Source organism: Lygodium microphyllum, chromosome 22 (assembly GCF_053477565.2).
Source record: "Lygodium microphyllum isolate KBCC chromosome 22, Lygodium_microphyllum_v1.1.10, whole genome shotgun sequence".
Lineage (NCBI taxonomy): Eukaryota > Viridiplantae > Streptophyta > Polypodiopsida > Schizaeales > Lygodiaceae > Lygodium > Lygodium microphyllum.
In genome coordinates, this window is record NC_141156.1 from 55,961,125 (window position 1) to 55,976,326 (window position 15,202).

A 15,202-nucleotide genomic window follows, 5' to 3' on the forward strand; every position below is an offset into this window, starting at 1 on the left:
AGTGAGCTAATATTAGAGATTTAATTCCATTGCAAATGGCCCCTTAGCCTAAAATGGTAAGAGGTTTGAGAATACTTCAGTGACTGAGTTTATAGAATCCATAAATCAAATTTTTGCTGAACTACATTCAGGGAATCTAGTATGTTTGTATCAGCTGCTGGTCCTTTTTATTGAGTAAATGTAGCTGGAAGGGTTGTGTCTATGTATACATTATCTTATCTATCCATAAAGTTAACAAAAAAAGAACTTTGCAGGAAAAAGATAATGTTAAAGGCATGCAACCATGCATCTTATCCCTTCCTAAAGGAGTGTGCACGATCACACCAGGCTTGAATCAGGATTTCTACTCATCTACTTTGCGGCTGAGCATTTCATCCCCGATTGTAAGTTTATCATCGTGAATTTATCTCTTTAGAATCTCTATTCATGTACCTTGTGGATGAACATTGTATCTATATGAAGAATTCTGTACGTCTCTGACTTACTTTGTATGGACGCTCAACTTTAATATGTTCCAATTATTTGCACAAGCTTGAGTTGACTACTGTACTTGTGGCTCGATCTTTTGATCACGTACCATGATTTCTCACCCATTAAAGAAAAGGCGCTAAGTTTTGAACCTGACTATTGTTGAGTTTTATTTCTGTTTCAAAAGGCTATGCTGTCTTCATGGCATTTTGTTTTTGATGTCTATAATAGAGGAACAAGAGGTACAGCCCGTCTGTTTTCTAATTCTGTTTTCATGGCTGTAGCATATGACCTTATAAGATCTTGGAGGAGAGACTGAGATTGCTTTATGACTGTATTCCCTCCATGCTTCTTTGTGTTCATTTCTTTGTGTCAGTATATATGCTTTGTCTTCCTCGCTTCTGATCATCTATGCATTCACAAATTGCCTCAGACAACTAATGTTACTAGTTTTCCGTTTTTTTGTGCTGTTACTTATAGTGTCAGCTTGGAGCTCTTACAGCCCCAAAAAGGGCTGGGCACCCACATTCTGGGGCGCCACTCGAGACTACCTGTCCCTATAACTAGGGCACTGATTCCCCTCATCACACACACAGTCATTCTTCTCTTCTCTCCTCATCCTCTCCGCTATTGTTCACACCCCTGACACAGAGGACATCACAGTTCGTGGATCTTCTACCCTGCTGCCAGGCGCCCTGTCTACACTTCTCCAGCCTGCGATTGGGGCAGATCAGCAGGTTGGCTGGCAACCATTCTCTCATACTACCGACTGCATATTGCTGCCAGGCGACTGGTTTATTGGCTGTTTTTACCTGCGTTTTGCAGTGCAGCCCCTTCTTGCATCTTTGTTGACTCCAACAGACAGTTTGCTGCCTCTCCAGGCTTCATTTTACAGCTGAGATGTCCTCTACTGCTGCGTTTGGCTGTGATGCAGGCCGCCCTGTTGATTCTCTCACTCCGGAGCTCGTGGTTGCTGGTCATCATCTTCTCCTCTCCAAGGGCATCTGAGGATTGTGTTTCACTCCTTCTACAGCTGTCCTTTACCATACAGCATTTATCTTCGATACCCTAGTGCTCGGAGGATGGTGTTTTGCTCCCTTCATCGTGCAGATTTTCTACAGGTGCTGCCACTTGATCAGCTAGGACAATGTAGTCATCTTTGAGCTTTTGCTCCATTGTATTAGCTTGATTTGTTTAGCATAATTCAGTGTTCATCATTCATCATCTTTTTTTTTTGAGTTTTCTTATCTCAGTGTTTGTCATAAACTCTCATGTTTCTCCCCACAAACCCTACTGTATGTCTGATATGGTATGAGTGCGTACTTTCCCATCATTTCTTCTTGACATGGTATTAGAGCAGAGGTGCTAAGAGAGTTAAAGATCCTCTTCATTGGAGAAGGCAAACAAAGGTTGTGGGCTTGGCATCACCTTCAAATTTCCTCTATTTCCATTGCATCATCAGGAGATACCCTTATCTTCTTCTTCCACCTACCCTTTATAGGTTTGCCACATCGGTGCCATGGAGAAGAATTGACCATTGGGTGCACCTCCTACAGTAAGAATGGTCATACCACCAAATTATCTACCTTTACTCCCTATCCCACCAGAGTGTATGTGTCTTTCCCCCATCACTCCTTGTGCCGCCTCATCATTCTGGGCCACAGATCATTTTGCATCGGATATTAGATTTTTATGCTCAAGGCAATAAGATGCACACGATGTGAAGTCCTTGCGAGCAAAAGGAGGCTTTAAGACCCCACAAGGTGATAAGTCCTCTTGAAGACCATTCCAATGCACTATGGATATCTATGCTCAATTAGTTTTTTGGGTGGAGTGGCTTTCCCGACCATTGGTTCTATAGTTTGCTTCACTTATAGACAATGGCTGTTGGGTACCGTCTCCTCGTTAGTCTGCTCCTTGGAGAGACAACGGTTGCTCGACTCCTTTCGCTCCTTCAGGTCCATAGTCTGCTCCATTAAGAGAGAGGCTATTGCCCACCTATGGCTCCATAGGAGCTACCTATTACCTCACTTTCTTGTATTGCTCCATGGTCATCGGATGTGGGCATTAGGGAGATTTTGTGATACCTCTGCCTCCACTCTCTTTTCTCCATAAGTTAGAGAGGCCACCTTTGGGAGTTGCCTAGCTTCTATTCCATTGGAGCCCTAGGTACCTTCTTTGGCATCGTTGGTGGCCTTTTCTTCACCATCAAACACTTCGGAGCGTAGCAACTAAGAAACACATTTCTTTGAATTTGAAACTTACGAAATGTTTCTTAAAGTACGAAATGTTTCTAAGAGTAAAAACGTGGGCCTTTTTTTTTTGGTGAGTTGGAACCTAAAACATGGTTTTTTTGACAAAAACTATTGGATAATGTTAAATATGATGATGATGATGTGTAATGACTCCTGAGTGCTCAAGATTTTGAACGACAGACTGATTTTTTTGTGATTTTGTTTAGTTATTGGACTTTGTCAATTTAGTATCTATTCTTGTCTTGAGAGTTGAATATTATACAACTTTAGTCTCATTTATGAGTTATTTATGATTATTATGATTCATTCTTAATTTTGACATTTTGTCAGTTTGTTTTGAAATGAGAATCATGATGTTGCAACTTGACTCAGTCCATATTGTAGATAGGCTATTTACATGTTAATTTTAATTTTCTTCGTATGATATGCATGGATCATAATGTTTGTGTTCTCTAAATCATAGTATAACTTTTCCAAAGACTAACTTTGGCATAAGTGACAAGTCAATAATGGATCATGGATATGTAACATATTATTCTTAATTGACTCTATTATCACTCAAGCTCAATTGGCCATTCTTTGTTTAAGAGAGTTCCATAGAGATTTAGAACCTCTTTCCCTAGTCAAAACTATTAAAAATCCCTATATAAAAAACCCCATGTTTCTTATTTTATCCCCTCTTGAAAGAAACTTACAAAACACGTTTCTGATGTTTCGTTTCTAAACATTTCTGACGTTTCTGGCTGCTATGCTTCGGAGGCCATGACCCCTGAGTTTCTTGATTCTCTCTCTTTCTTAGAGGGGGATTCGGCACATGCTCATTTTCCTTCTCCTTGAGAGGGGGATCCCATTTCTTTAGCTTTAGAGGGGGTCCCTCCTCATCATGCAGTTCTTCACACATCCTTTATCTTCTTGGGGTGGTTATCTCCATGCTATCTCACTTGTTGATTTTCATTGATACCCAAGATCTACAGGTTCTTTCTAGTTCCAAGCCTTGGATGTTTCAACCATGGCTTGGTGGCTAGATCTATGTATTCCTTCTAGCATGGAGTTATGAAGCTTGTGATTTCTCTTTCAAGGTTGAGTTTCAAATATTGTTAGCTCATCATGTCTATTGTACTTCACTATAGGTCGCCTTATAGGTGGTACAACTAGCATTATGGGGTGAATCTTCTTCTCTTCTACTTCTCTCTCTTACATCTCTTATGGCTCCTTTTTGGGCTTGAGAGAGAGTGTTGAGAAACCCATTCATTAATTACATTTTTTTTCCTTAATTCGTTCTAGTTTTGGATCTATAGCCCTAAAAAGGAAACCCACATTCTGGGGTGCCACTTGAGATTGCCTCTGCCTATAAATGGGGGATCGACTCCCCTCATTGTACACACATTGTGATACATTCGTCCGTCCTTCTCTTCTCTCATTATTCTCTTTGCTGCTGTTTACACCCTTGACATGGAAGACATTACAGTTTACCCTGCTGCTAGGTGCCTTGTCTATGCTTCTCCAGGATGCATTTTGGGGAAGATCAGGTCGCCCAGCTGTCCACACTTACCAAGTTGGCTAGCAACCATTCTCTCATACTGGCGATTGCATATTACTGCAAGGTGACTAGTTGATTGACTTATTTTACCTACATTTTGTAGTGCACCCTCTTCTTGGTATCATTGTTGCCTCTCCAAGCTGCATTTTGCAGCTCAGAGGCCCTCTACTATTGCATTTTACCCTTGCCCTCTTGTTTCTCTCACTCTAGAGCTTGTGGTTGTTGGTCATCATCTTCTCCCATGGCATCTAAGGATTGTGATGCTCTCTCTACAGCTGTCCTTCACCATTCAACATTTACCTTTGATACCCTTGTTGAGCTCCGAGGCGTGAGAATCGAGACATGCAGTGCTTGCTAGCAGCAGAGAGAGTGTAGAGTAGAGAGGAGAGTGAGCACGACTTGTGGGTACAATGATGAGTGTATCTCTTTAGGTTTTTAGATAGATATATATATGGAAGTGCAAGTGTACTAAGGGTGTGTTCACACTCGAGCATATATAAAAGGAACGAGGGCTCTTTATTCTCAACAATCTCCCACCTAAAGGCAATGTGCCTTAAGAGGAGGAAATAATCAGCTAAGTCTAGGTATGTACAAAGCTGAATACATATATCTATCGAACTCCAATCATCTGTCAGCAATGAGCAAACCACTCTGTTGGAAGACCCTTCGTGAGAAGGTCTGTAGGATTATCATTTGTATGCACTTTGACAAGCTCAATGCTCTTGCTGTCAAGTACATCTCTAATGAAGTGGTACTTCACTTGTATGTGCTTTGTCTTTGTATGAAAGATAGGATTTCGTGCTAGCATGATAGCACTCTGACTGTCACAATGGAGAACATGTAACTCTATAATGCCAAGCTCTCCTACTAGATGTGAAAGCCATAAAGCCTCCTTGCATGCCTCAGTGGCAGCCACATACTCTACCTCTGTAGTAGACAATGCAACACACTTTTGTAGCTTGGAGATCCAAGAGATTGCTCCTCCTGTGAAGATAAACACATACCTAGAAGTGGACTTTCTGCAATTTGCATGACCAATATAGTTTGCATCTGTAAAATCCAATGGCAAATGCCTTCTTCTTTCCAAAGCAGATGCACAAATCCTTTGTGCCTTTGAGGTATCTCATAATACCTTTCACTGCTTCCCAATGCTTTTGACTAGGGTTTGCCATATATCTGCTAACTACTCCCACTGCAAAGGCAATGTCAGGACGTGTAGCAACCATAGCATACATCAAACTGCCAACAGCTGAAGCATATGGTATCTTGGCCATTTTAGCCTTCTCATCATCAGATGTGGGGCTGTCCTTTGCACTGAGTTTCACATATGGAGGCAATGGAACCTCAATTGTTTTTTCCCCCTCCGTATTGAAACACTGCAAAACCTTGGAGATATACTTTTCTTGAGATAGATAGAGTAATCCTTTTGACCTATCTTAGAGTATTGGCATATCAAGAATGTGATTTGCATCACCAAGATCCTTTATGTCAAAGCTGCCATGAAGACTTTGCTTCAGTGAGTCCAAGGCATGAGTATTCCTGTCAACAAACAATCAGCATGTCATCAATGTACAGAACAAGATAATCAGGCTGCCATCTACGGCCTTCTTGGTGTACAAGCAGTGATCCACTTGACTTCTATGAAAACCTTGAGACTGCATAAATGTATCAAACTTATGATACCATTCTCTTGGTGCTTGTTTCAGCCCATACAAACTTCTTTTAAGTTTACATACCATCTTCTCTTTCCCTTTTGCTACAAATCCTTCAGGTTGTTGCATATATATGTCTCCATGCAGATCACCATGTAAGGATGCAGTCTTTACATCCATCTGTATGAGCTCCATATCTTCAGCTACAACCAAGCCCAAAATGGTTCTCAATGTAGTCATCTTGACTACAGGGGAGAAGATCTCATCAAAGTCAACTCCATGTTCTTGCTTGTACCCCTTCATAACCAATCTTGCTTTGTACTTTGGTGAGGAACGAGAAGTGACCTTCATCCTGTAAACCCATTTGCATGGAAGTGTTTTCTGCCCGTTAGGCAACTGCACCAAGTTCCAAGTGCCATTTTTCTCAAGAGATTCCATTTCTGACAACATGGCTTTATACCATTTCTTGATGTCCTGCCTGTCCATTGCTTCCTTGAAGCAAGACGGTTCACCATAGTTTGTCAACATGACATAATCGGCCACATTGTTTGTACCAGGAATAAATCTATCAAGTTGTCTAGTAGCCCTAGACGATCTCCTAACCCAATGATCATTGTTTATTGGCTGTTGAGCATTTTCAGCTTGCTATCTTGGCATTTCAGCTTGCAAATTAGCATTAACAGCTTGCTGTCCTGGCTGTTCATGCACATGTAGTGGCTCATTATCATGGGCAATAACTGGCTGTTCATTTCCAGCATTATTTTCTGCATTTGCAGGTTCATTCACAGTAGGTATTTGCTGCTGTACAGCGGGCACATTTTGTTGTCCAAAATGTATTTCTTCCTAGAATAAAACCTTACAGACTCCTTAGTCTTTTCGGGCTATTTATGCATGCAATCTTCCCGGAAGATAACATCATTGTTGAGTACTATTTTCCTTTTCTCGGGATTCCATAATCTATACCATAATCTATACCCCATTTCACCCTCGTCACCATATCCTAGGAAAATGCATTTATAGGACTTTGGCTCAAGTTTGCTACATTTTTCTTTACGAATGTGTAGAAATGCTTTGCATGCAAATCCTTTCAAGTGTGTATACGAAGGTGGCTTGTCCGACCGCGCTTCTTGGGGAACCCCCCCCGGCCAAAAGACGTGTTTGGTGATTGATTAATTAAGTGTATGGCTATCATAACAACCTCTGTCCAAAAACCATGGGGTAGTGCAACATGAGACAGCATCATATGGACCTTATCCTGTATGGTCCGATTTAGACGCTCTGCAACTCCATTTTGGGGTGGATTATGAGGGGCACTGAGCTTCCTCTTTGTCCCTTTGCTGTAACAAAATGCTTGAAAGGCCTTGGATACATATTTCCCACCATTGTTAGAGCGAAGACACTTAAGTGCTTTATCAGTTTGGTTTTCAACCAATACTAAGAATTTTTTTAACTTGTAAAGCACTTCATCCTTGCTACGAATAGGGTAAACCCATACCTTCCGTGTAGCATCATCGACAAAAGTTGACAAAATATTTCTTTCTCCCTAAAGATAACCTTGGCATGTGGCAAACATCCGAATGTACTAACTCTAGAGGAGAAGATTTCAGCGAAAGAGACTTCTTATGAGACGTATGTACATGTTTATCATAAACACAATGATCATAATGCTCTAAATCAGCATAACGAAGACAAGGCAAGTAACCGAAACGAGAAAGCACTTTTATTTTAGTTTGACTCATGTATCCCAACCGGCCATGCCACAAAGAAACACTTGGTTGCTCGGTCACGGCAACAACATGATCACTCACACTAGATACATGGAGAGGATACAAGGTATCACTTTTACAACCTCTGGCAATCACTCTAGATCCCTTACAGATCTTCCATTTCCCATCACCAAAGGTGGTATGAAATCCATTGTCATCTAGCTGTCCTGTGGTAATCAAGCTCTTCTTGAGCTGAGGTACATGCGGTACATGCTGAAGTGTGAAGACAGAAACATTTTAAAACTACAAGTGCACAATGCCAATATCTGTAATGTTACATGCATAGTTGTCTCCAAGATGGACAATGCCATGTTGATTCCCTATATAGTCAGAGAACCACTCACAATGAGGGGTGACATGAAAGAAAGCACGTGAATTGAGAATCCAAGTATACATGTCATCATCTGTATCTGCAAGTAAAGCATGTGCACTAAAGTGTGAAGAGACCAAGAGTTCGCCATTCTCACTATCACTGTCATGAGTGACTACATTCACCTCTTTAATTTTGACACTGCTTTTCTTAGGTTGACTCTCTTTCTTCTATTTCTTGCTATTATCAGTCTTCTTGCCCTTTCCTTTTTGTTTATTCCATTTGTAGCAGTCACGTTTAAAGTGACCCTTCTTGCCACAATGATGGCATTCAACATCCTTGCCACGTGATTTATTGCATCCCTTGCTATCAGATTTGCCTTTCTGTTGTGATCTGCCTCTAGTATGCAAAGCACTAGAAGACTTACTAGATGCATTGCTCTGCCGATTCATTTTTTTCATGAGCAGAGCACTCTCTACATCAACATACAAAAGAATTGCATTAGAATTGCTCATAGCAGTCCTGAATGTATCCCAACTCTCTGGAAGAGTGCAAAGCAAGAACGTAGCCTTAAATTCTTCATCAATCAAGAACTTCTATGCAACCAGTTGGCTGAAAATGGAGTTAAACTCACTCAACTGAGTAGACATTGGTGTATCCTCTTTCATACGCAAATCCATAAGCTTTTTTAGCCAATACACTTTGCTTGTGGCACTCTTCTGTGCGTACCGTTCTTCCAGTTGAGTCCAAATGGCATATGGAGAATCCAAACCTTCAATGTTAAACAACAAGGCATCAGAAATCGATAGCTCGATGGTTGAGCGTGCAAGCTCATTTAACTCATCCCGGTCTTCCTGTTGCATATCTGCAGGCTTTGCCCCTTTGGTCTTAATCGGCTTTGCCTGCTTCTTCTGCAACAGGATATTGTAGCACTGTTTTTGCTAGACTGCAAAGTTATGTGCTCCTTCAAGCTTCTTAATGTGCATGAGATTACTGCTGGCATTGCTGCCAGCCATGATTTTCAGCCCAAATGTGACAAAAAATTTCAGCAAATGCAGGCCCAAACTGTCACACAAGTGACCAAGGTACGAACAAGTACCAACCAGCAATAAATGACCACATAGAAGCAGAAATTTCATATCTGCAAATAAATTTTCAGAAGCCTTAAACCTTGTGCTACAACACTCCACAACTGATCACAGCTGTCTCAGGGGCAAATACATCACATTACATGAGAAGTCCCAGATTTTAGCTGCAATTTCTGTTGTACATGCACCCACAGGCATAAAATTTGACACGTACGGTCAAAAGCCCCAAAATTTTTGTGCTCAAAGCATCAACCATACATCTCCACTGTCTTTGACATGCACAGAATAGGCCAATTTTGCCAAAATAGAGCAATTTCAGCAAAACCCCCAAAATTTTCCAAGTGCTAGGTGTCCAAATTGCATGGAATTAAACTTGCATGTACATAAAATGACCAAATGGCGCACAAATTTTGCCCAAACAGCAGAAGCTCCAAATTGCATGGGGTCCAATGTGCATCAATGTCGAGAAATTGGGTAAATTTCAGCCTAATTTTTGCATGTACATGAAAAGCCCCAAATGTCGGAAGCAAAATGTCACAATTTCTTGCAATTTTTGAGACAAATGGTCTTGCTTTGCATCACAATCCCCAAATACGGGAAAATCCCTAAATTTTTGGGCCATGATTGCACAAATCTGCACTTTTTGTGATTATGTGCGCGAACCCTTGTCAAGAAAGAGGAGTAGAAGCTGATTTTTTTGAAAGATTTTTTTTTTTCTACGTGACATGATGTGGGTCCGTTGACCTGTCAGCGTTGTGACGTGACAACCCGTTGAAGCCCGTCCCGTCTGTCGCGCGCCGTGGTCCCGCCGTCAGTAGCCCGCTGGTCGTCGTGCAGTTGTCAGCACGTCTGACTTCGACGAGACACTGTTTCTGCCCGTTTGCCTTCGTCTCACAGTCAACTCTCGCGTGACGGCAACTGTCCCGTCGGCACTGTTCCTTCTTGTTGAACCTGTTGACTGCCTCCCCTGCATATGAGCTTGCCTTCGACTTATCTCACATACTTGCTTGTGACCTGGAATTGTCAACTTGGCAATCGCCTCCTCACCCAGCTCACGCTTGACGTCTCGAGAAGCATGTAGAACATGATGGCTTTGGTACCAGTTTGTTGAGCTCTAAGGCATGAGGATTGAGACACGCAATGCTTGCTAGCAACAGAGAGATTGAGAGAGTGTAGAGTAGAGAGAACAGTGAGCACGACTTGTGGGTACAATGACGAGTGTGCCTCTTTAGGTTTTTAGATAGATATATATATGAAAGTACAAGTGTGCTAAGGGTGTGTTCACACCCAAGCACATATAAAAGGCACGAGGGCCCTTTATTCCCAACAACCCTATTGCTTGGAGGATTGCGTTTTACTCCCTTCATTGTGTAGATTCCCTATAGATGCTGCTGCCTGATCAGCCAGGACAATTTAGTCATCTTTGAGCTTTTGCTCCATTGTATCAACTTAATTTATTCAACATGATTCAGTGTTCATCATTCATCGTCAACATCTTCATTTTTGAGTTTTCTTCTCTCTGTGTTTGCTGCACACTTTATGTTTCTCCCCACAAACCCTTCTACATCTTTGATATGGTGTGAGTGCGTACAATCATGTCACTTCTTTTTGACAATTCACTAAAGTAAGACAACTAAAAATGCTTGGGATGTACTTGCACTCTTGTATCAATGAAAAAATAGAGCTTGTATTATTTATTTGCGTAAGCACTTAGAGAGAGAACGTATGGATGAAGGTGACTCCATGTTTTTTTTTGTGACAAAGATTAAAGATCTTAAGGAGTAGTTGATTGTTGGACATGAAATTTTACCAGAGAGTTCACTTTTGCAGAATGTTCTCAATGGTTTTCTTGTTTCTTATTAGAGTCTTGTATCTAGTCTTTGTTTGATGATGAAAGGCAAACCAAATGCTTTATTATTTAATGATTTGCTTTTTGTTCTGTTGCAAGAATAATCTGAGAAAAAGAGATCCATTATGTGCATTTTAGATTAAGCTTTTATGACTAGTTTGAAAAGTAAGGGAAAAGCTATCTTTTTCTAGTAAGCAAACCCTTCTTTATATGATTCTTGGATGTTTGTTGTGGATTCAGATGTATGGTCCTTTGACAATGGTGCCATTGAACATATTACTTCTCAACACAATATGGACACACTTTGAGTTTGCTCCCAAAGGGAATACTATCACATGTGTGCATAAATCCACTTATCTTGTTAAAGAAGTTAGCAAAATTGTATGGACTATTGCTAATGATAGTATTTTCACTCTTACAGATGCATCGCATGTACTAGAGATAAATAACAATTTACTCATGATCTTGTGTGGTAATATAATTATTGTATCAGATTCACTATGCCATGGGTTGTACAAACTCAATACTTATGGTAAATGTGTGAAAGACATGGTATGTATAGTTGCAGATTTGTAGGCTATTTCAGATGCAAAACTTTAGTCTTTGACATGCATGTTTTGGTCATCTAAAACTTACTAGTTTATTGAGCCTGTAAAAATCTGATATGATATGTTTATTGCCTATTTCTGAGAAGGTGTATGTATGACTCAAAAAGCATTGGAATACGAGCCAAAAATTGACAATTTTCCATGCCCTTTTTTTGCAAATTTTTGTGCCAAGAATAAAGGTTTTTTTTTGGGTGGTGGGGTTGAATTTTTTGGATAATTCGTGCCCTTCAAATTGGCACCCAAAGGTTGCATAGAAATGGGTCTTTTAGTCCTTGAAACAACTAGTTCTTTCTCATTGCAGTGCGAACATAGAAATTGTGAACGAATTCAGCAAAATAACTAGTCCCACACAATGCGAAACTAGTTCAACAAATATCCAGTTCATGACATGCCTGTGTGAACACACAAGGGGAAACTAGTTCAGCCCTTCTCAATGTGAAAGGAGATAGTTTGTTTTTCGCGCCGGGGGGGGGATGGCTGGTGGGTTAAATTAACCTTTGGCTTAGAGAGGAGGCTTAATAATACAGCCTATGGCTGTTTCAAAATGGCAATAGATGACGTAGGCCTCCTACATTGGACGATGGCGTCGATTCTGGCAAAAACGTCCTCTTGTCCTGTGCATTGAATTCAGGAGCTTCGACCTCCATTATACTCACAATCCATAATGAAAAGAAAAATCTCGTCTTTCTCTTCTCTGTCTATCTGACATAAACCCCTTGGTCTTCGACAAGCAGGTCCTGTGCTCAATTTGCAAGCTGCCCTTATGCTTCCGGGCACAAGCAAGCCATGAGCTTAAGCAACCCCCAAGTTTCTAGCATAAGCATATATCTTGATTTCTGATCCCAAAGCAAACTAAAACTTTGCTTTCATTTATGATTTTCAGCCTTAAATGGCTTCCTAAATGCATTCAAAGCGAGCAATGTTTTGAGTTGATTAGATGATGATTTATACCTCATTTAGTGGTGGACAGCAAGCTTTGAATCTGATGTAGACCTCCATTTGTTGTGCTTCTCAATCCAAATCTTCACTCTCGCACTCCCGCTCTGATACCAATTGAAAGGATTCGATTTAGATGCATGACGGAATGGAGATGGCACAAGATATGGAGGCTCAATCCATCTTCTTTTTCTTCACCTTCATTCTTCTCTTCTCTCAATACACACACAATGAGTATCTCCCAAAGTGGATAGATACTTTGACTTTAGGACACTTTACGTACAGCCTCTTTTCCACTATAATAGTATAAGCTAGTTTATAGATTGATTGGCCTTGCTTACTGTGTGGTGCAGTCTGTTTGTTTGTTCATCAAAAGCGACTCAAAAGGAAACATTTGATTATGATCATGAGCATGCTTAGTGTCTTTTGGTTTGATCTTGTCAAATATGTTTAATGACTATTCAATTTATTCATATCTCTTGTGGTCCTTGGTGCAGATGCCTGATGCATTGCTAGATTATGACCTATCGTCCAAATTTTATACTGTCCTTCAACAGGATGAATTAGATGCTGCAAAATTTTCTCCATGTGAATGTCTGAAGGGACATGGCAAAGTGGCTTTGAGGGAAGAGATTGACTTGATAGATGAGACAAATAAGACTAGTCTATCAGGCGACACTCACAAGTATGTTTTTGACTTGTCAGCTCACTATGTTTGTGATCATGTCAAAGTCCCGTCAGTTGGCATGGCTGATGTACCATTAACAATTGTTCATCCTCGCAAGCTGAAGAGAAATGGAAAGAATCCAGCCTTGTTGATAGGTTATGGCTCCTATGGGGAAGTCTTGGATGTTAAATGGTGTAGTGACCATTTTAGCTTGTTGGCCCGTGGCTGGGTTTTGGCGTTTGCACATGTCAGGTGTGTGAACCGGTGGTCTTTCTGCTACCATGGGACACGTTATTTATTGTTTGCCTTGCACATTAAACTCTTGTGCACTTGACTTTTTGTGGTTGCTGCAGGGGTGGTGGAGAACTTGGGAAGTCCTGGCATCATTCAGGAAGACTTTTTGAAAAGAAGAATTCAATCATGGATTTTCTTGCTTGTGCTGATTTTCTCATCGATAATGGTTATGCTCAGAACGACTGCTTGGCTGCTAAGGGGGTCAGTGCAGGAGGCCTACTGGTGGCTGCAGCTACAAACATGAGACCTGACTTGTTTTCTGCTATCATTTTAAAGGTGTGTTGGTGGCTGATTGCTACTTGTGACTTGTTGTGGCCAACTTCCATCTTCACTGGGAATACCAGGGTATCAGAATTTGTTTGAATAAGTTGAGAACAACTGACAGAAATGGTTCTTCACAGACTCGATTTAGCTTGCTTTGGAATGGCATTTTAATTGTGGTGAATCTGTGCTCCTCTACTTTGGTTGTTAGTGAATAAATCGCTTCTCGCTTCTATGTTTCAGACCTTGTAGTCTTTCCAGGCACCATTTGAGAAAATTCCTGTCTAAGCTAATAAGCTAATAGAGCACCCATTTATTGATAAGCTGACTGCTTTGTTAGACTTGATTTTTTCAACCTGTGTTGTGCTTGATTGAATCCATATTCAGGAAACCCAGTTCATTAACATGTTCACCTTATAAACGTGAACGAGATGATTCCAGGTACCTTTTCTCGACGTTTGCAACACTATGCTGGATGAGAACCTGGCACTAACGGTGCCTGAATATGAGGAGTGGGGTGATCCAAGCAATGTGAATGTTTTCAAGTATATTCGCAGTTATTCTCCATATGACAATATAAAGGAGGAGGCAGTCTATCCTTCAATGCTGGTGCTATCTTCCTTTATGGATACAAGGCAATAATCATGGTGCATTTAGCAGACTGCTTGATACACTTTGAGGTGGATAAACGGCTTCTAACATTTTCTCTTACAACAGGGTAGGCTACTGGGAAGCTGCTAAATGGGTTGCTCGTGTTAGGAGCGATACAGTCTGCCACAGTCACCATCCTATTCTTCTGAAGATGGATATGAACTCTGGGCATTTTCGAGAAGGGGGGTTGTATCGACATTTAGATGACAGTGCCCTGGAGTGTGCTTTCCTTCTGAAGATGGCAGATGGTAGGAGACCTGGGCCTGATGTTTCATGGGAGTAATATTATCAAACTTGTACCGATTAATTGTTTGATCCCCTCTTCCACCAAAGCTCTATTCACCTCTAACAAACACTTTTCCAGGTCTGTATGATTACCATTAAGTATCTGTCATGAATACCATTATGTATCTGTCATGATTACCTTTAGAAATTGGCCACCCTTTCTAATCGACTCATCACATTCTTTTGAGTATTTAACCTATGTGATTCATACCTATATGGAATGTGCAAATGTTTCAAATGTTTTTCCTATAGGTAAGAAACACGTTTCTTGGTAATTGTGCATTCATGTGAAACACAAATTCTTCCTAAAGAAGTGTGTCCCTTACATGTAGTGGGACTCGCGGATTTGAAAATCGAGAGTAACTATCCCCCGTGGGAATGCTGCATTTCGATCTACGTGTATTTAACCTTGTTTGTGGGTGGTTCAAAGTCCCGATGCTCTTTAGTGTATGATTAGCCCATTAGAATGGTAGAAAACCAAATTTGGGAAAAACAGTGCCTCTTAACAAAAAGGTTGTTTCATTGAAGATATTTCATTGGAGTGCTAACAAGGAAAGGGTCCGAATGCCTTG

At 40.8% G+C, this 15,202-nt stretch overlaps 1 protein-coding gene across 1 annotated transcript in view; it reads left to right on the forward strand.

Moving 5' to 3' along the window:
- The window catches only part of LOC148017171 (uncharacterized), an 84,099-nt gene extending 69,261 nt beyond the window's left edge, over nucleotides 1-14,838 (forward strand). Inside the window, exons 7-11 of the mRNA XM_087662580.1 lie at nucleotides 255-383; nucleotides 12,970-13,391; nucleotides 13,493-13,709; nucleotides 14,136-14,329; nucleotides 14,412-14,838. Coding sequence (XP_087518706.1) covers nucleotides 255-383; nucleotides 12,970-13,391; nucleotides 13,493-13,709; nucleotides 14,136-14,329; nucleotides 14,412-14,628 — 1,179 coding nt within the window. The 3' untranslated portion in view covers nucleotides 14,629-14,838. The remainder of the gene's footprint in view (nucleotides 1-254; nucleotides 384-12,969; nucleotides 13,392-13,492; nucleotides 13,710-14,135; nucleotides 14,330-14,411) is intronic.
- Nucleotides 14,839-15,202: the final 364 nt, after the last annotated feature.